At 54.8% G+C, this 21,067-nt stretch overlaps 1 protein-coding gene and 1 long non-coding RNA gene across 7 annotated transcripts; one reads left to right on the top strand and one right to left on the bottom strand.

The window, feature by feature from the left end:
- Positions 1 to 2,797: 2,797 nt before the first annotated feature.
- On the bottom strand, positions 2,798 to 17,714 carry CELF3 (CUGBP Elav-like family member 3). Of its 6 annotated transcripts, none has more exons than XM_005610128.4 (14): positions 17,606 to 17,714; positions 16,734 to 16,839; positions 15,415 to 15,497; positions 10,229 to 10,277; positions 9,673 to 9,801; positions 9,454 to 9,533; positions 8,251 to 8,394; positions 7,948 to 8,089; positions 7,558 to 7,707; positions 7,086 to 7,151; positions 6,651 to 6,788; positions 6,237 to 6,380; positions 5,413 to 5,550; positions 2,798 to 3,798 (listed from the first exon to the last, which is right to left on the bottom strand). In XM_005610128.4, exons 4-13 carry the CDS (start codon positions 10,275 to 10,277, stop codon positions 5,423 to 5,425), a joined length of 1,170 nt encoding a protein of 389 aa, XP_005610185.1. In that variant the 5' UTR covers positions 15,415 to 15,497; positions 16,734 to 16,839; positions 17,606 to 17,714; the 3' UTR covers positions 2,798 to 3,798; positions 5,413 to 5,422. The 6 variants fall into 6 exon arrangements, with proteins under 6 accessions (XP_005610185.1, XP_070124346.1, XP_070124345.1 ...); XM_070268245.1 differs by having other exon boundaries at positions 9,673 to 9,798; positions 17,606 to 17,660; XM_070268244.1 differs by lacking the exon at positions 15,415 to 15,497 and having other exon boundaries at positions 17,606 to 17,662.
- Positions 14,848 to 16,129, top strand: LOC138924283 (uncharacterized). The gene is made up of 3 exons (XR_011439204.1): positions 14,848 to 15,145; positions 15,244 to 15,318; positions 15,944 to 16,129. It is a non-coding gene; the product is annotated as an uncharacterized lncRNA (long non-coding RNA).
- Positions 17,715 to 21,067: the final 3,353 nt, after the last annotated feature.

Here is a 21,067-nt window from a genome sequence, read left to right as displayed (position 1 = left end):
TATAGAATGTGACTGGCCTCTGTGGAGAACAGGTTGTAGGAGGACAGGAGGCAGATGAGGAGGAGGATGCTGCTGGCCTCTAGCGGGCGACTGTGCACTAACTGGACAGTGTTGACGCAGTGGAGGTGGGGAGATGTGAGTAGATCAACGATATATTTTTAGAGACAGAACCAGTTGTATTGGATATGAGACGGGAGAGAAAGAGTGTAATCAAAGTTTGGGCTTGAGCAGGTACATAGTGCTACTGTGACTAGTGAGGAAGACTGAGGAAGGAAAGGCACTGCTGAACTGAGTCCAGGAGAAAAATTAGCACATAGCTGGGAGTCATTTTCATCTAGCAGTTGAGAGGAGGCAATATATTGGTGGGAAACCCCGTTTATGGGGAGCAAAAGGAAGCTGACTAAATACTCGGAAGTAGATGCAAGTGGGCCAGAGAATGAGACTCTTCTAGAAAGCAGGGGCATGGGTCAGGTCTGCTCAAGTTCTTGGATTTGAGGAAGAGAAGGAGGCTTGGCCGTGAGTGGGAATTCCTTCAGTCACTAATACAAGAAGCTGAGGCTGTGAAAGGCTTTGAAATTTTAGTAGGAGAATTCTACCGCAGGGTCTAACTCAAAGGAAATGGAGATGCCTTGCATGACGTTTAGACATCTCAAAGCTCTAAAAATACGAACGGGATGGGAATGCATTGAAGAAATTATCCAGAGCTTTTTCCCCCCTGCTACATTTTCATCCCTGTGGTACCCTTAACTGAGGATATTTTTCTAAATGTCTGTTTTCCTTTCTATAACTGGAAGACTTCCCGCAATCCCTGCTATTAACCTGTCAGCTCCACTCTTCTGCCTCAACTTATTTCCCTTCTCTCTCTATGCTGCCATTAACATTGGAACAGTAACTTGATTATTTTAGAGGAAGAAACTGGTACTGAGTTTCATCTTGCTTGGTTTGAAGTTAAGAAATCCTATTGCCATCATTTCCTATTTCTTCTGCTCCCATTTTGTTACTAAGGCCTTTTCTGCTTAGAAGAGATGTCAGTGAACTTTGGTAGCTTTATACCCTTCCTACTATATATGTTTGAAGCCAATATGATGCCTGAAAAAATCTGTGTTTATACAAGAAACAAATGAGGAGCTTCCTTTTCTGTCTCGATGGCTTCCTATGTTTTGCCGCCAAAGGGCCTGGAGAATCCTTGCCCAAAAGTTGTTTTGTTTCCCTCAAAAGACCCCTCTGTGTCTCCCTCATTCTCATTATTCACCCTTACTTTTCTACTGCTTTTCTTGGAGAAAATATGACTGAGCCGTGCGGGGATTGGGGGATAGTGCAGTGAGCAGTGACAGACAATAAATGTAGTCTTTCGTGTATGTGCGAGGGGCTCCTTCACATCTGGGAAGATGCCAGGAAGGAGGAGACTTCCTAGTCCTGTTACCTCCCTGGGAGAACCCACCAGTCAGGAAATCACTCTGGGAGATGCCCTTTGATCTCACACCCACCTTCCATCTTTCTGTCCTGACCCAGAAGCTGTTGTGAAGCCACTGTGAGACAGCTCAGGGGAAAATGCATAATGTTAGTACCAACTCTTGTTGTCCTCCTCACACACACTTCTTCCCATCTCTGACCACACAAACACACAGGCACACACACACACGCGTGCACAATCCAGTCCAGTGCTGATTGGTTTATCTTCCTTCTGAGTAAAGTCCCACCCCTGATGTCTCCCAATCCAAGAGACGTTTTTCCTGAAACAGTGTCCACAGATACATCTCTGTAGTACTTCACATGTTGCTTCTCTTTTTAACTATTCTTCGTTTGGGGCAGTTTAAGCGAAGCCAGGAGTATGGGGCAGAGGTGGGAGGTGAGTGGTGGGGATTCATTCATCCTTGTGCTCTCGCAGAACAGCGCTGGCCTGAAGCCAGATAGGGGCTGGAAGGTGAACAAGTTTCTAAGCAAGGACATAATGAGGGTGGGGAAGCAGGTAGCAGCCTAGAAGTAAATGGCCCTTGTGCTATGAAGTCAAAGACTATACCTGTGTGAGCCCCCTGACCCCGGCCCTAAAGTTCACAGAGAAGGAGCTGGGAACTAGAGGGCCTTTAGGGCTTACACAGTCCACCTTCTTCTTGATGGGGGTCACTGCCACGCCTGCTTGATACTTCTTGGGAATCTTTGCCTCAGGTCAAAGAATAGGTAGTTGAAGCTGTGAGATGAGAGCATCACAGGCTTTGGAGTCTGACAAGCTGAGTTCAACTCCTGCAGCCATTCCTTAGTAGCCTGTGACTCTGGGTAAGTTAATTAACCTCCAGAGCCTCCATTTCCTTGTCTGTGAAATTATGTCCTGCCTCACAGCGTTGCTGGGAGGTTAAATGAGGAAATGCACATTAAGGGCCTAGAACAGAACCACATAGAGAGAAAATGCATAATAAATGGTGGTGGTCCAGTTAGCTCCTAGTGTCCCCACTGGTCAAGTGCAGAGACAGTCACACACATGAACAAAGGAGAAGTGGAGGTCTGGGATGTGAGGCTGCAAGTCCTCAGCCTTCAGAGAGACAGGGCTGGATACAGGAGAGAGGCCTGCTGACCTGCTTTCTTCCCTCTGTGTTTAGCTCTGCAGAGCATTCCAGAATTATGCCCCAAAAAAGGGCAGAAGAATAGCATCATGAAGCCGTGATAGGGCATGGACATGGCTCAAAGGCAAGGGCTGGCCTTCCTGGTAGACTTGTCTCTCCCAAACCTCGCTCTTCTCACCTCCCTCCCCACCACTCCTCAATGTGCACAAGCCCCTGCCCTCAACCTTCCAAGACTCTTATTTGATGCTTTTAAACATTTTTCTTTATTTAGACAGAAAAGACCAACTCTTTAAAATGCAATAAATAAATAAGTTAAGCATAGAGAAGTGTCTGAAACTGACTCCCCAGTCTCCCCTTACCACTCCCCCCCGACCCCAGTTCTTTTCCCTAAAACCTCTTCCTAAAGAAAATGATCAGGTAATAAACCCCTTTAGCCCTCCCTACACCCCTCCTCCCAATACCCAATTACCCCCCAAAGCAAAGGGAGAAATCAAGAGAGAGAAAAATCCAAGGGAAACATTGTCTAAACTCCCAGAAAGAGAGATGGCAGCGTCCAGGCCAGGCCGGGCTGGGTAACGCACGGGTGGTAGTGGTATTTACACGGAGGGGACCAGCAGAGACTGTAAACATTTTTAGGGGTTTGGGGGAGGTCTTTTCCTCGTGAAAGGAGGAGGGTCTCTGTGGCTGACTGGCGAAGAGGCAGCCCTCAGGGCTCCCCCACACCCTCCTTCGAGGGGGCCCTTGGGGGAGGCAGTGAGTTCTAGGGCTTCTAGCCCAGGGTTCAGGGATATCCTACCTCTAGCTGAGGGTTGCAGGGAATATGAGAACCAGCTTCTGAGAAACCCCTAATGTGGGGAAGAGGCTGGGCTGGGGCGTGTAGGGGAGGCCCCCGCTGCCCTCCCAGGGGCCCGCACAGGTAGAACAGGCCCACTGGTGGGGGAGTCAAGTGCGAATGCTGGGCACAGAAGGCCCATCACAGGAGCCCCAGCAGAAGGCAGATACCCCCGAGCCTTCGAGCCTGTTCCTTGCTCCCTCACAAAGGCCAAAAGGGCACCTGGGAGGAAACAGGCCCTTCAGGAGAGGCGGGGTGGTGGGAGTGGGCTGGTGTCCTGTGCCCCCAGGGCCGTGAAGCAGCTTTTGCCTCAGAACCCAATCAAGGCCCAGGGCAGATGTGCAGAGAGGGCTGGGGCCAGTCGTGGGGAGAGGGATAGAGGTGCCCCTTCCTCTGGTGTCTCCAGACCTGTGAGGAAAGGAAACATGGGTGAAGCCATGGGGAAGAAGGCAGCTGATGCAGGTCACAGGCTCTCAGGGGGAAGAGGTGGCTGAGGGGGCTGACGCAGTATAGGATGGAGCTGCCTGAGGAAGGTGGGTCATCAGAAAGGCCTCAGTCCAGACTGAACCATTTGGCCCCTCAGCCATTCAACAAGAGGCAGGGATGGAGGAGATGGGAGGGAGAGGGCAAATGATACAAGAAACCAAAGGATATGAGGAAGGAAATAAACAGCCCGTGAGAAAAAGAAAGACTGGAAATACGGAGACAGGGACTAGAGGAGGAGAGAGGCAAAGAAATGAGACAACAAACAGGCAGGCAGAGATAATGCAGAGAAAGGAGAAGGGGTGCAGTGTATGGACAGACACCTGGAGAAAGAACAAGGGGGTATCTGCAAAAGGGACGCAGAGCAGGCCAGGGTAGGACCCGGAGCGGGGCTTAGGGCTGTAGTCTCGTGGGGTGAGACCCCCTTGCCCTTAGAGAGGGCTCTCATTCCTTTTCGGAAGGGAACAAAGAAAGCAAGAGAGAAATGCACAGAACACAGCCCACAGTCACCGACCACTGTTGACCAAGCACATCCCGCGAGCTGCCCCCGGCCCTGACCCTGGGCTGGGGGGCGCTTCCCTCCGCGGCCCCTCCCCAAATAACAAACAATCGGCTCCAAAGACAACACGCTCGTTCCATGCAACTTACAGGGGCCCGGAGCAGGGGTCCGGGGATGGGGGCTTCGGCCGACAATGGACACGGGCCCTGGGCTGGGGGGCCCCCAGGGTGGGGGAAGTTAAGCAGCCAGGATTGGGGGGAAAGGGGGAGAAACAGAAAATGTGGGTATTGTTCTTGGGTTGTGTTTTTTTTAGGGGTTTGGTCCAAAGGAGATTAAACAACACAAAAGTAACCAAAGCTCCCAGCTCTGTGGCCATGAGGTTGGGTGGTGGTGGGCAGTGGGATGGAGGGGAGCTGTTAAGTGAAATTCACAGGCAGTCCAGCCTTTTGGCCTCCTCCACCTGAACCAAAGCTGTTCCCGAGAGGCCTGAAGCTTGGACTCCCCCCAGTCTGTTCTATGCACTCTCCACTGTCCCATGGTCTACTGCTACATATGAGAAATCACCTGGAGTCCAGGGCACCGAGGACCTGATGTCCCCACTTCTCAGGAGAACAGATATTCTAGGACATTCCGGTATCCTAAGCCAGCCCCCTTACTCTCCAAACTCTACTCCACTAATTCCACTGCAACCCAAAGGAAAACCAGAAAGAGAGAGACATACAGACACACAGACACTGACCAGACAAACAAGACCAGATATTGGGGAAGAACTGGGGAGTGGACACAGATGTATACAGACTTGGCTCTCTCTGAGGTCACAGTGTATGTGTGTGTGTGCGTGAGAGACAGAGAGAATGACTTGATGATTGAAAAACAGCTGAGGGACTTGCTCCAGATTCCTGCTTCAAGTGCCCAGAGTCAGGTGGGGTAGAGTGGCCATCCCTGAGGTTAGTGGCAGAGGGTTTGGGGGAAGTCCAAGTGAGGGCCCTGGCTGCAGTGTGTGGGGAATGGAGAGGTCACAGGACAGGAGCAGGACCCACCTGGGGGCCCTCAGTAGGGCCGGTTGGCATCCTTAGGCCGCTTTAGCTGGACTTTGAGGCGCTTCATGCCAATCTGGAAACCGTTCATGGCCTGGATGGCAGCCTGGGCACTGGCTGGATTGTCGAAACTCACAAAGCCTGAGGTGAGAGGGGCATAAGGCCCAGCCCAGTGCCCCCTCACTCTCCTGTACTTAGGGCCAGGGCCTGCTCTTTGGTTCCCCAGCACCACCCTACTTCCTCCAGGTATCCCAAATGGCCAGAAAGCTGCCCAGCACATAGTAGGCATTCAGTAAGGAGTTGCTGGTGGACAACTTGAATGAATCCAGCCCAGCTACTCACACACCCTAGGACATTCTTTCCAGTGGTCTTTGAATGACAGCCCCTTCCTCAGCCTGCATAGCTCTGCCTTTTGAAAACACTGCTTCAGCCCTACGTGACTTCTGAAGCAGGCAGGACAAGAACGTTCCCTTTCTCCCCTGAGGCAGCCTTTCAAAGATGCGAAGGCAACTAAACCCAGCTCCCTAAGCCTTCCTTTTGAAAACCAACATTCCCATTCCTGAGCCTCTTCCAGACCTCATGGAGCGTGAATTTGACCAGTTCTTAAGGAGAAAAGATGAAGCTGTGGTTTTCTGGAGGAAGTGGTCGCCTGGGCAGCAGCTGGTATGGGATGTAAAAAATGGTTCTTTCAGACTCTTGGACAATCTGGATTTCAAATATTGGGCCCTTTGGGACCATAAGTGCCTTCATATGTATCAGACCTTGTCCTTATTTGGAGTTTGGCAAAAATGTGTCATATTTTATCTTTCGGATCATCACATTCTTACCAAAACACTTGCTCTGATTGGTGGCCCGGTCAACAAAGACTTTAGCTGAGATGACGTGGCCAAAGGGGACAAACATCTGGAGGATCTCTGAGTCAGTGAACTCCTGGGGCAGGTGGTAGATGAAGATGTTGCAGCCGTCAGGGCCTGGGTGGCAGCAGAGACAGAAGGGAGAGCTCGGTGATTGGGAGCCAGACTCAAGGAACCAGCGCCCCGGGGAAAGCAGGTCCTGGGAGGACCCTCCAGTCCCAGCCCCCAACACATGGGCCACGGCGCCAGCCACTCATCCCCACTCGCTTTCTCCCCCATACATGGGGCCAGAGCTGGGTTTGGAGCAGGTGACAGGGAGTCCCAAGCCCGACAAGGGCAACCTATCCCTGAAGTCTCTCAGCTGGGAGGACCCCACCCAGGCTGCACCTTCCCGCTGCTGCTGCTGCTGCTGCTGCTGTTGCTGCTGCTGCTGCTGCTGTGGGGGAGGCGGGGGCTGCTGGGCGACCAGGGCAGGAGGCTGCGGGAACGCAGGTGCAACCAGGCTGTAGGCTGCCGGGTAGGCTGCTGGGGTAGGGAGAACAGAGAGAGCTAATAGGGCTCCCGAGATTCCCCTGGACCCTGCCCTCCCAGCCAGCCCTGTCTCCCCTCCCCTGGCCCAGGCCAATGGAGTCGACAGATGGCAGAGAAGGAGCTGCCTCAGAGCCTGGGTGCACTGCCCCTCACAGTACATCCTCACTGTAGCCTGTCAGTAAGCCGGCAGGGATGGTTGGCAGGGAGCCACGAAGCCCAGACCCAGCTTCCGGGCCTCTTTTCCTCTTGTCACCCCTCCCCCCAGGCCAGGCGTGGGCTGGGACCCCTCACCTGTATAGTGCTGCATTCCTGCGTAGGCCTGCTGCAGGGGGTCCACGGGGGCCGCGGGGCTCTGGGCTGGGGAGAGCAGATCGTGAGAGAGGGGCTAGGACGCAGCTGGGGGTCCCACCAGCGCCTCTCTGAGCAGAGGCTGGGCAGGTGGGAAGGAGAGTCTCATCCAGGTGTGGGGTATGAAATGAGAGGGTGGAAATGCACAGAGTAGTGGGAAGAGGGGAGAGCCCGGCATTAGCACGACTGGAGTCTGTGACTGGCTGTGCAACCTTGGACAAGTCACTTCACCTCTCTAAGCCTCAACTTCCCTGGCTGAGAAAGGGAAGGAGCACGCCTGCCCAGGATAACAGAGTAGAAGAAAACGCCTTTACCCCTGAAGCCAGGAGAGGGAAGCTGGGTCGTAGCTGCTGGCAATGGGAGTGGGGGCTTGGATAGTCGCTGGGAAGAGGGGTGGGCAGGCAGAGACCCCCACCTGGGTAGGGGTGAACCCCGTTGGGATACAGAGCATCAGGGGCAGGCTGCCCAGTGGGCTGGGTGGGCACCGGGCTGTAGCCGTTGACACCCAGGGCAGCAGGGATTGCAGAGACAGGCGTGGCAGCGATGGCAGGAGGGGTGCTGGTTCCTGGGGAAGAGAAAGTGACAGAAACAGAGCAGAGAAGCAGACACACACACAAATGCAGAGAACCAGTCAGCAAGTCTGAGGGCAGAGGGGAGGAAGCAGGCTACTCTGACCCCTGAGCATCTTCTGGACCCCATGGCTTCCCTGAACAATGCCCTGCGCCCCCTCTCTATCCCCTCCGTGTGGTAGTTCCCCTGATTGTCCCGTTCATGCCTTGCCCAGCCTGCCTTGGCTGAGCCTTACCTGAGGATGGGGTGATGGGGGTGGCAATGAGGCCATTGGCGTTGATGGCGGCCATGTGCTGCATCTGCACGGCAGCCATGGTGGCCATGGGGCTGAGGTAGGCACTGTGAGCCGCTACCAGGGCCGCCTGCTGCTGCATCAGCTGAGGGAAGGGGAAGAGAGGAGAGTGGGGCCAGGCCCCCTGTGCCCTGGCCTGGCTCCCCTCCCAACCCTGGGCCTTGGCATTGGGAGGGTGGGGGCAGGACACAGGAGGCCGGGAGGAGAGGGGGTGGGCCAGGCCCAGCTCCAGGGGGCAGTGCTCACGGCCTGGGTGTAGGCGCTGTAGGCTCCAAACTGGAGGGCAATAGGGCTGAACATGCCCAGCTGGGTGGCCACCTGCTGCATTCGGCGGAGACCTCGCTCCTTCTCTGTGTCAGCAAACTTCACCACCAGGCTGGACGAGGCACCCTGGGCACAGGCCCCACATATGGTCAGAGGGACAGAGTCCGGAGTCTCTTCTCCCCAGAGCTCTCAGGACCTGGCCTCAGTTCCACCACTCACGGGTTGGCCTTTTTGGGAGGATAGCCATCATTGTGCCTCTGTCAAATGGGGAGAGTTTCATCCCCCCTCCCCCAGTGCCAGGACGTGCAAGAGACTGGAAAGAGTTGAGGACTGTGAAGCCATGTACTTGAACAGGGAAAGGCCTACTGGAATGCAAAGGGCATCCCTGGCTGCTCTGTGAGGATTGTGAGCTGCAAATCATCCCCAGGGTGGATCAGCCACAGCAAATGTTTCATCTCAGGCTAGTCTTGCCTTGTAGCCACCCCACCCTCTTACCATGACTCCCACCCCCACACTCCAATCCTCATGTCAGGGAATGCAGCCTCAAATTTTAATACAGCCTGAACCAAATAAAAACCAAATTGGAACATTTGCAAGGACTGTCAGAATCCTAGAATCTAGAGTGCATCTCTATCTGATGCTCCATCCTCTCGACCAAGCGCCTTCTAAGTGCTTGCCCACTGTTGGAGAACCTCGAGTTAGGAGAAGCTTGCCTCCTTCAGAGCCAGCTAGGTCCATTTTAGAGGTCTGCTCTGCTGGGGGGCCCTCCACGAGTGCAGCCAGCTGACCCACTGCTAATATGTGGGGGCAGCAGAATAAATGTGTGGAGGGCATGTGGGGCCTCTAAGCAAGTGTCCTGAAGCCCAGCCAATAAGGGTGGGGGGCTATGGGAAGGTGGGAAAAGAGGCAGGAGATGAAGGAGAGGGCTGAAGGATGGAGCAGGCAGGAGAGGAGGCTGAAGGCATTTGGACTGAAGAGGAGGGATAGGGTTAGGGGATAAGAGGTAGGGGGATGTTATGTGAAATGTGGAGCTGTCCCTGAGAGGTCTGATTCTTCTGCCAGAAAATTCTTTTTGAATAAATTCAAAGACCCCATCCAGAATGGACTGCCCCCTCTGAGCCAGGGCCTGATGGTGGGCCAGGCAGGGCTAGAGAGGCCTGAGGGCCCCAGGGTTGCGGGGCTTACCGGCAGGGTCCGGCTGCTGTGAAGGGTATTGATGGCCGCCTGGGCCTCGGCGTGGGTCTGGAACTTCACGAAGGCGCAGCCTAGAGCATTCAAGAAGGAGGAGGAAAGGGTGAGTGCCCAGCGATGATGGCCCCCACAGTCTCCATTGCCCAGGGAACCAGTGGGGGAAGGGCGGGAAGGCCAGAGGGCCTGGTGGGGAAGGGTGTAGTGGGTGGCTACCTTTGCTGGTCCCATCTGGCCCCCGGAGCACAGTGCACTCATCTATGGTCCCAAAAGGCTCGAACATCTTCCGGACGTCCTCATCTGTCTGCTGCTTCCCTAGCATCCCCACAAAGAGCTTCCGGTCTTCTGGTGGGTAGGGCACAGGAGGAGGGGCATGTTCAGGGTCTCCTCGATGCTTTTCCAGCCCTGTTCCAGCTTGGGACTGTCCCACCCCTTCACCTTCAGCTCTTCCCTGGAGCTCCAGACACTCCCCTCACCCTAGGGACCAATGTCTCTAGGGTGTGAAAGGGTGATGGTTCAGGGATGGGGTCCAGTTACATAGAGTGCTCATCCCGGTTCTCAAGGACTTGCACGCCACTCCGGGCCTCAGTTTTGCCATCTGTACAATGGGCCAGATCACAGCCCCTTCAGCCATGCTGACTCCTATGCCCAGCTTGACTGGGAGCCCTTCAGAATTCTCAGATTTTCTTCAGGAAAGGCTGCCCCTCAGCTACTCCAAGCTCTAGGTTGGGGGTTGCGGGAGAGGGACTGAGTCCAAAGGTACAGAACCTACCTCCTCGGCTCTCGCTGTCGGCTGGCTTGACCTGGATCGGCCTGTTCATCTAAAGGAGAGAAGAGAAGGCAACTTCTGGAGACCTCTTCTGAACATCCCAAGAACCCTCCCCAGGCCAGGATCTGCAGAGAGGCTAGAGCAAGTAAGCCCAGGCCCAGGCGGTTTCCTCAGCCCTCTAAATTGCTGATGGGAAGAAAGGGACAGGGCCTAATCTTGTTTAGGATTAGGACCAGAGGGGATTAGAGGCAGTGGAAGGAGAGGATGTAGAGGAGGATGCTCAGGGGGCATGGCTCCAGGCTCAGGTGGAGCCCCAGACGACTTGGGGGATAGGTGCTGCTCTCCTTAGGGGGAGAATGGGGACCTGGGCTCCAAGATAGAGCCCAACCAGGGGCTAGTATTCAACAAGAGCTGCCTCAGTTCTACAAAGTAGGAGCACCTCATCAAGAAGCCCCAAGGAAGACTCTAGACTGAGGGAGACCCCACAGATGCTCCCACTTCCCTCTGACCCCTAGAGGTGTATCTGCCTCTCTTTCTGCCCCCTTACACCCCTTGACCCCAGGGGGAAGGCACTTGGGCAGCACAAAGGGAGCAGATGCCCAGTCTCCGTGGCAACGGGAGAATGCGCGCCATGGCAACCGCCCACTCAGCCTGATTTATCCATCCCCGTCGCCCTGGCGACCGTGGTGACGTCATAACTTCTGCTGCTCCACACACCCGGAGAAGGAGTGGTAGTGGGGGGGAACAGGGTATGCTGGGGGTGGAGAATTTGGTGGGGGCTGGGAGGTGGGGGAGGGGCCCAGGCAAGCTTCCTGATTCTGGGGAGAGGCGTGCTGAGCAGGCCCTGCAGGGGCCATGCTGTCTCTTCTCCTGCCTTCCTCCTGCAGATCAAATCCTTGGTGTCTCACAGCCCAGAGGGCTCTTAAGGAGGAATCGCTGTCCCGTGCTCTTTCGAGATTCTCCCTGCTCCCGGTAGTCCTCCAGAGCTCTCTCCTCTCCCCTGTTCCTGCAGTATCATCTCCCTTTGTTCAGCCTCCAGTGGAAATGCAGACATCCCCAGTTCCACTCTCCATGTTCTTGTGTGGCGAGAGGACTTGGGAATGACTCCTGCAGGCTGATTTCCTTAACCAGGGTGGGGAGCATCTTAGGAACTGGAGATGGAGGAGAAGGACTCAGTGTTTCATGTCTGAAAATATTTTGCTATTGAGGGCTTCGACTGCTGGGGCCACACCTGGTCGCCCCACTCATCTGATGGTGTGGCAGTTCTAATCCCAGTGACCAAAAGTAAATAAATAAACCAAAGAAACCCTTCACCTTCACTCTGAGGGTGGGGCTCAAGTTATCCTCAGGAAAGGCACTGGACTTCAAGGACTGGCCCTGCCACTCACTAGCTGGGTGGCCTTGGACAAGTCATTTCTCTCCTCTGGGCCTTGGCTTCCTCATCTGTAAATCGGGCTGGATCGGGCAGTCTTGAGTCAGCTTCCCCTCAGCTCTAGTATTCTAGCATCGGAGGCCTTGTGTGTCATCACTTAACACAGAGAAGTGCGGAAATGATAGTTGCCCCTGCCCCTTCTCACACTGGACCCTCTTCCCGGGTATCAATTATGTCAGTTAGTCTGGCTGGACTCTGCTGGTGAGGTAGGTATTGCCAGCCCTGGATCAAATCTAAGCCCCACCTCAACCAATACTCCTTCTCTGCCCCCCCATCACTGGATCTGACAGCAGCTGGTGGGGGTGGGAGGTAATAAGAGTCACACAAATCCTTCGGCCAATCTGCCCCAGCTTTATCCTCCACCAATCTGGGATTATCCCATCGGAGGTTCAGTCTCCTCGGGAGTGTGTGTGTGTGTGTAGCAGGGGTGGGGATCAGACGCTCAGGGCTCCTGGTCTTTTACCCTCCTCTCCTGTACTCTCACCAAAGCAACCAGGAAGTCGCCTCACAGGCATCTCAGCAGCCAGCCCCCACCCCCAGTACATGAGATGTAGAATCAGAACCAGAGAATTATGCTTGGCACTAAAGCCTTCCCACAGGCCCCTGGGGATATGTTATTCTAGGTGGGGATGCGGAACCTGGGACCCAGAGTGAAAGGATGCTGTTCCCTCCCTGCACAGGCTCCCGGCCACAAAAATAGCATCTCAATAAATATCCACAGCTGATATGGGTTCACACAAAGACACACGCAAGTGTACAGACCACAGCACAAAACACGTTGATGGAAAGTTCCCCCACACTCCCTCACAGACAGTCTCCCTCCGTGGCACCCAATGCCCCATTCCCAGCCTCCTCCTTCTTGGCCTGGCACATCCTGTGGGAAGCTCAGTCTTTGTTAGCTCAGCTTGGGCACACCTGCCCCCTCCCCTGAGTCCAGCTGGGCCCTGTTTACCTGCCAACCTGGTGCACCAGGCGCCTCTCTTCCCTAGCTACCACCCGCCAGGTGATAAGCCCTCCTGAGGGCCTCCCAAAGAAGAAGGGGCTATTTATACTCCAGCCAATATCACTGAGACCCCCAAGCAACACAGTCACTTGTAAGGCCCTCGTCCTTCTCACCAGTAGTGAAGACCCCACTTCTAAGAAGAGCTCAGCATTGCCACAAAATCTACTTCTCCTGAGGGCACAGGTCTGGTGCCCTGCTACTCCTGGCTCCAGACTTGCGCCTGGTGTCCCAGACCACACACAGGTCCTCTTCTCGGGGCCAGAATCCACCCACCCAGCAGCAAGAGGACAGGGAGGGCCCATGTGCCCAGAGTGGGATTTTGGCCCAAGTAGAGGGGGAAAGGCAGGCCAGACAGAGGGAGCCCTCACACGGCCACCTCCAGGAGGCCACACCCCGGTCGCAGGAAGAATCCAGGGACCTGAGGCAGAGCCACTCCTGGGAACTCCTAGGGGAGAGAAAAGGAAGTGGGGTTCCACAGCCATAGGCCCAGCCCCCATTCTTTCTCTCTGCAGCCCAAAGCATCACCCTAATATGGTGGCACCTTCCAGATTCTGGGGTGACAAAAATGGAGAGAAAGGAGAGAAGGCTAAATGCCCCCATTAAAAAAGAACTTGCAATAGGAGGGCAGGGAGACTGGACAGCAGGAAGAACTTCCCAACACGATTGTGCAAGAGCTGGCACACTGTGCACACACACACAATGACCATCTGAGGGAAAACACTGTTGCCAGGAAGGCAGGTGGCAGAGAAAAGACAAGGGGTCAGGCAGAGCTGGTCACACTTCTCTGCTCCCCGAGACAGCCCTGGTCTGCTCCCTAAGCCCCCAGCAGGGGATCCCCCTTGGAGGACGGAACCCCTCATTTCCTACTGGAGGCTCTGTCAGGTCCCTCTGGATTCTGTCCCCTGGGGAGAGGCCAAAATGGAGAGCTCAGCATCACCTGGGAGCTCAGGGGCTGAAGGGCAGGGCTAGACAATCATTAACCAGGGTGCACTTCTCATCACCTCCCGCCCTAGGCTTTATTTCCTCAGGAAGGGGAGGCAGCACCTTTCTACACCCAGGACCCAAGATGGCGACCTGCCTGGGCTGTGCACGCAGCTGGAGGGAGACAGACCCAGGGCGGATGCCCCCAGCTGGCACAGACCGCCCTGGGCTCACGCCCACCCACAGGCAGTCTCTCTCACCCAAGTCCCCACTCCAGGCTCCCTTCTCTCCACCTTCTCCCTTGCCCCACTCTGGTTTCTGCAGGGGCCCTGAGAGAGGAGATAACAGAGACAGAGAAACAGCAATGGAGATGAAAACTGTTGACTGGTCTGGGGCCTCCGAGGAGAAAAGGAAGAGGAAGGAAAGTTGCGGAGTGATGTGATGGGAACCAGGCTTCCCAGGGATGCATGTGCCCAACCCACACACCTGGCCTGGCAGGCATGCGTATGCACACACACACACAGACACGCATGCGTGCTCCTTGGATCCCAAGCCTACTCACACACATACACGGATCCTTAACTCCGTGAGCAATGGCTGTTCGGGCGCCTTGCCACTGACTGGGATAAGATAGTGGAGTGAGGGCGGGTGCTGGCAGTTGGATTTGCTTTCCTAGTGGTACTAAAGGTCTGAGGGCCACAGAGTGGGTAGGGCAGAGACGTATGGAGGGTTTGCAGGTGGGAGTGCTTGAAATAGTTCTAATTTTCCTAGATCTCCACACCCTCTTTCTCCGTCGGTTTTGTCTATTTCCCTCATAGGAAAAGATGGAGAATCAGCCTCATTCTCCAGCTCCCACAGAGGGGAAGGAGTTGAGGCTGTGACAGGTGTGTCTCCAGCACCCAGACTGTACTTAGCAAGTGTTTGCTGTGGGGGTGGATGAAGTTACCTCTGAGGAAGTACTTCTTGGGGCTCACAGTGCGAGCGGCAACAGAAGCAGATAGATAGGAAAGAAAGGGCACGTCCTTGCCTCCCAGCTTGTGTAATTGCGGGGCAGTCTGAGATTCTTTATTCCTGCCCTTTCCAGCCTAGGCCTGGGACAATCTGCAAGGCTGACTGAGGTGAAGACACAAAGAGCTCTGACCTTGCAGGAGGGAGGCCACATCAAAGGCCACTGCTGCCTCCCTGGGCACAATGGGCAGGGTCAGGCATGATCCTCCATTGTGATGGCTGCCCCTGCCTTTGCTTGCTCCCCCAATTCCTACTCCCAGCCCAGGCCCACCCAGGCCCTGCTCCCCCCTGATGCCCTGTGGCCCTGTTCCTGTGGCTTTTCCTGGGAGACATGAGGGGAGCCTGTCTGAGCTCAGAAGCCAGCAGGGAGATACCAGTCCAGCAGGCACCAGCTGCCCATCTCAGCCTACAGGCACCCTTCCCCCATCACACAGCCAGACTTCCTCCCCAGAGCCACAAAAGAAGGCCTGGGTGCCTCCTGCTCATTCTGCCCCACAATTGGTGTCCAAAGTCTTCTCCCCATGCCTCTCAACCAAGTACTGCTAAGTGTTGCCCTGTGAGCAGGTTGGGAAGTGGGGAAGTGGGGAAGGGGCTGCATGTGCTCCATGCAAAGGTCACATTTACTCCCCGAATCACTGTTTTCCTTCTGTCCAGGTGAGAAGAAATGCATGCATCAACAGCAAGAAAGAGGGATGCTAGAAGGAGAGAGGGACTTGCTGGTGATGAGAGGTGAAAAACATGCTTAGTGTCTTGGGAAGGTGGTGAGCCCTCTGCCCCTTCTAAGGCCTTTCTCAGCCCCCTGGCCCTGGGAAGGCTGGGACTCACCCCTGGAAGCGTCTTCTGTTCGTGCAGGGCGCTCTGGGCCTTCAGGGCTGAATCGCGGGCACAGTATGTCAGGAAGGCACATCCTGAGGAGGGGCAGGGGCAGAGAGACCCGGTGGGGAAGTGAGTCCCCCGTCTCCCCTCCCTAAAAGGCTCCCCTCCACAAGACTGAGGACTGGGAAGCTTGCCACCTTCTGTCTGCTGGGGTGGGGAGGTGTCTGAGAGGGGGTGGGCATTCCGCCCCAGGAGTCTCTGGGCTGATGGGAACGGCAGGGACCCAGAGCCCGGGAGGCTTAAATGGTGGTGGTGATGGAAGAGGGACAGCGCTTGGGCTGTCAGGAGACAAGCTTTGTGTGGGGGGAGGAGAAGGGGCATGTGATCGCTGGATAAGTACGTGTAGTGTGGTTTCCTCTCTTCCTTAACTGGCCTCCTTTCCCCTTTCTCCTTTGCCTCCATCTCCCTCCATCTTGGTCATCATCACCCCTCTCCTCTCCCATTTTCCCTATTTCCTCATCTCTCTCCAACTCCACAGGAGGCAGGCGAAGGGTGGAGAGTGGAACAGAGGAGAAGGAAAGGGAAGAGCAGTTAGCCGGAAGTCCCTGGGCCAGTGGAGAGGAGGCAGTGTGGCCTTTCGGACTCCCGGCACCTGGAGATCTCCAAGTCCTGACCCCGGCCAGCCGGACTCTGCTTAGCCGCACAGTTCTTGGACAGGCCTGAGGTGCTTCCTCTCTTCGCCCCTCCTCTCTTCACTTTCAAGTCCCCCACACTTCCCAGATCTTTACCAATCTCTGTGCTTCATATCCTGCTTCCCAGATCCCTCTCTTTAGTCCTGGAGCTGCCCTGCCCAGTCCATGTCCACTCTTTCCAGGTTGAGCACCTGACTCCGTGTCCTGACCCCCATCCCAATAGTATCTGAGACTACTAAGACTCGTACTCTTGCACGCACGCGTGTGCGTGCGTGTGCGCGCACACACACACACACACACCTGCCCAGCTCCTTGTCTCCCAAACCAGCTGTTTTGTTCCTCCATCCTTCCTTGAGTTCATCCACGACACCCCCCTCATCTCTGGGATCCACATCTCTGCAGCCCCCTTGACAACTCTTCCCCCAAACAGGCCCTCCTTAGTCCTCCATCTGGAGTCCCCTGGTTACCATAGGTGAGTTCTCTTCTAGCTCCTCCATCCACACTCCCCAGACCCTGAACTCTTTTCCTTCCAGATCAGCCCTCTCCAGCCATTCCATCCCTCCAGCCTGGCTTCCCCCTCCTCCCAGCCTCCCAGCCCACTCCCTGAAGCCTCTCCAACCTGGCCTGACCCCTCACCCTTGTGCAGCCCGGTGTACTTGTCCTTGATGACAGTCAGCTCGAAGATCCGACCAAACTGTTCGAAGATGGGCTTCAGGTCCTTTTCCTCCAGATGCCTCGGGATCTGCCCCACAAACAGCTTGATGGCATCCGGCTCCTTCATTGAGGCGGCCCAGGAGGAGGGGCCGAGGGGAACAGGGAGAGGCCCGAAGGCTAGGGGGAGCTGCCTAGCAAGGAGGCAAGTGGTGGGGCCCGGGGCCCAGTCGGGGCTAACTTTCCCTTTGGCCCCCAACCACAGTGCTGAGCAGAGGGGTAGCTCTTCACACAAAGGAGGCCCAGGGAGTTGAGGGCTAGGGGTTAGGGGTCTAGGCAGACACTTTCATGCCACCAGGGGGCATAGCCAAAATGGACGATCTCCCTCCCAGAGATTTGGCAAATATCCCAGGATAGGGGTCAGTGTCACCAAGACCTGGAGGGTTAGGTTGTAGCAGGGGCGTTGGAAACTGAGGGTTGAGATAAGAGCTGGAGGTGGTGGAATGGGCCTGAGGAGGGCAATGGGGATGGAGGCTGAGGGGTTAGGGGCCTGGTATGGTTGCCAGCAGCGTCAGTGGGGGGTGGAGGGGGGTGGCACTCCTGATGTGGGGCAGGTGGAGCTGTCGTTGGCTTCCCTGGGAGGACACCTCCCCTGTGGCTGATCCTTCTGCTGGGTCCGAAGATCCCTGATGCCAGATGCTTGATCTCTGATGGCGGCAGGGCTCCGGGGGTCCCTTCTGCCCTGCCGCCCCCCTTCAGGTCCTCCCCTCAGCCCCCCTCCCACCCCCACCCCGGACCCCGGGCCTGGGCTGCTGCTGGCTGCTCCCGCTGCTGGGGCTGCCTGCTTTCCCGGTCACCTGGGTCCCGGAGCTCTGCTCTCCGGCCGCGCTCTCCTCAACAAAAACCTCCCCCCTCCACACCCCCCTCCCCACTCCCACCTCCTTTCCCCTGACAGCAGTGATGTCAGTCTCAGGGGTGGAATACAAATTCTCTACCCTGGAGAGGGACGCACAATCCAGACAAGAGCCACGCCCTCTTTCTATCTCCTTCCTCTCTGACTCCCCTCCCGCCCCCAGAAGAGAAGAGCAGCTGGTCCTGTTGATAATAACCCTTCCCCCAGCTTACTTCCCAATCACGAGTTGGGCAAGGCACTAAGATGGAGAATTTACAGAGGAGCCCTAAGGTGGGGTCCATTGTTCCGGGGGCTGGAGCTGTCCCCGGTGCTGGAAGAGAAGACCCGGGAGAGGGGAACAGGGGGGAGGAGGAGAGGGGAGCCGGTATCTGGGGAGACAGAGAGTGGGGAGCCAAGGAAAGAAATCAGGGAAAAGAAAATGGCATAGAACAGTTGGACAGGTTAGGTGGGGAGGGAGGTGTAGCTGGGGAGGAAAGCAGGGCACAGAGCCCGGGGGAAAAAGGGCAGAAGGGACCAAGAGAGGAGAGATGCAAAGGGGGCAGGGAAGGGGAGAGCGGGGTGAGATGAGTGCAGAGAGGAAACTGTGGATTTTCCGGAAAAGGAACCAAGAAACACTATATCTTGCTGGCATTTGCTGACGCCCCCTTCTCTCCCTCTGGGGGGTTTGTGTGTATAAGTGTGTGGGCAGGGAGGCGCGCTGGGGATGGCGGGAGCCCTCACTTGTGAGCTCCTTGAAGACCAGGACTTCATTTAATTCAGCATTTTACTGTTCACGTGTCTAGCACAGTGTCTTGTTCATACGTAGTAGGTGCTTAACAAATATTTCTCAAATAAACAGTTGATGCCAAGAACCTCTGACAAGAGTAGATTCCTGGTTCCTTCAGCGGGAAGAACCACAGCTGTGAAACTTCCCTTTAGGGCAGAGGAAATCCAGGTACTCCTCCCTGTGCCCCCTCGCCCTTAGATTCCTCGAGTGGGACTTTCTAATTAAGTCAAATAGCAAAGAGGGGTGGGGAAAGCACATTTGGGGACCATTACTCCCCTAAACAACCATGCTTCCATGGATGACCAGTTTGCCCCATAATCTCGAAGGAGCTTGACCCCTCCATACACCGGGCCCACTCACAGCTCCCCTTAAATGCAGGGAGTACCTGCTGACATCAAACCTCCTAGATGGGGTGGCCCCTGCGTGCCGTCAGGTGTGCACTGACTGACTTACAATGAGGCTCATAGCTTTTGGCTTTTGTGGAACAGCCTGCCTCCTGCATTCCCTTCTTCATTCCAGAGTGGGGCTGACGTCTCTACAGTGGCACTGGTGTCTCTGAAATAAGTCCCAACAGAATCCCCGCAGCACCCACTCCTCAGCTCTCGGGGCAGGCAGGCTTCTCTCCTGGAAGAGAAGTGATGTGATAGCGCTTAGATGGCACTTACTGTCTCAGGTATTGTTCCAAGTGCTTTATGTTTACTAACCTGTTTAACCTTCAGCAACACCCTATGTTGTAGGTTCTATCACTGTCTCCGAATAAAGGTGAGGAAACCAAGGCATAGAGTTTAAATGACCTGCCTAAGGTCACACAGCTAGAGAGAGGTCTAGCTGAGAGTGGAGCATGGGCAGTCTGGCTCCTGAGTCCCCACGTTTAACTCCCACATCAAATACTCCTCCTAGGAATGGAGGGAGTGGTTAAGCCTGGCCTTTCTTCTTCTTGTTTCTTCATTTGGGCCCTGGGTGAGAGATGTCCTTTCTACTGCTTGATTCTCCATTGACCACCTTCCATCCTCCTTTAGCCTGAGTTTCTGTTGCCTGAAGCCACATTCTGGCAGGTGTGTATGTCTGAGTGTGTGTATGTGTAGACACTTCATCAAACGGATGCTCAGGTCCTTCCAGTAGGGTCCCCTAAGATGGGTGGGTTGAGGGAGATGGTAGAGGACCCAGTGTTGGGTGGTCAGAATATGATGGCAGTGCCAGGGAATCAGGAGTGCAGACACATCTGGAAAGTAACTTTCCACTCACCTCCCCACCCCCACTGCTCCTTTTCTTGCCTTCTAATCTGATCTTGGTATTTATGGAGATGCTAAACAGATCATGCCCTCTGAGGATGGAGCCTAGGAAGACCCCCACAGCCCTGCTGATCTCATTACTCTGTGTCTTGTCAGCAGATCTGCCGCCCTGCTGCTCATTCAGTCTTAGGGCTAATCATATTAATTGAAATATTAAGCATTCACAAAAATGAATTATAATGAACTCCCTTCTCTCCTCCTTCCAGTCAGCAATTGGGAAGAGAGCTGCAGGCAGCAAAACACCTCCAATCCTTCACTTAGTTTGTGGTCCCCGATGGAAGGTTTCAGTCTGAGAGGAGAGAAGAGGTGGGAGGTCTGGTCAGGCCCTCCTTGCTGGGTGACTGGGGGCTCATCTCTGTTTTCCTTCAGGCTGTGGGGGAGGGGAGCCATGTGAAGTAGAGACTGGAGGGAAAACCCTGTGACTCAGAGGACCATGCTGGGGGGTTGCTCTCCAGGAGGCAATGAGGCTTCCCAAGCCCTAGTTCCTCCAAGGCACTTTCTCTGCCCACCATCACGAAACTCACCTTCTTCCTTATTCCTCCGCACTCAACGCTAAGCTGCCCTACATAAAAAGATTATTGACTAAAAAGGGAGAGCTCTACTCCTAGTTTTAGATTCTTAGGAAATGAGAAATGCTGAATAATTGGGATGTTTTTCAGGAAGGGCAAAATGTAGTGGTGGTGTGTGTGGGCAGAGTGGCTAGTCACCACATACTTGCTGGCCTCGCTAACTGAAACCGGAGTGAAGACATCTGCAGCAGAAGCTGTCACAGTGTACAGAGAATTGATCGCATGGCCTTCCTTCCCTCAAATGGCTTCTACCTCAAGTGGAGAGGTAAGACAGGCCAACACAATATGCAATAGTGAGGACTGAGATGTTGTGAAGCAAATAAAAGTAGCTTCTCTCATTTACACACATGGGTATTTGGGAATTGGGCCTTGGGATGCGATGGGTCAAGAAAGGCTGGATTGATTCTCAAACCACAAGAAGATCAGAGACTAGCAGAAGGAGGATGTTAACTACTTTATGCATGGGGGTGGCAGATAGAGAGAATTGTGCACACATATGCACATGTGTGTGTGCATGTGCAGACTTGCCAGTCCACACCAGCACTGTTTAATATAATGCAAGCCACAGATATAATTTAAAAATTTCTAGTAGCCACATAAAAAAGTAAAACGAAACAGTGAAATTACTTTTTTTGTTTGTTTGTTTGTTTTTGGTTTTGGTTTTTTTTGAGGAAGATTAGCCCTGAGCTAAGATCTGCTGCCAATCCTCCTCTTTTTGCTGAGGAAGACTGGCCCTGAGCTAACATCCGTGCCCATCTTCCTCTACTTTATGTGTGGGA

The sequence above is a fragment of the Equus caballus genome, chromosome 5, assembly GCF_041296265.1.
Source record: "Equus caballus isolate H_3958 breed thoroughbred chromosome 5, TB-T2T, whole genome shotgun sequence".
NCBI classification, from domain to species: Eukaryota; Metazoa; Chordata; class Mammalia; order Perissodactyla; family Equidae; genus Equus; species Equus caballus.
This window is presented reverse-complemented; position numbering and strand designations above follow the sequence as displayed.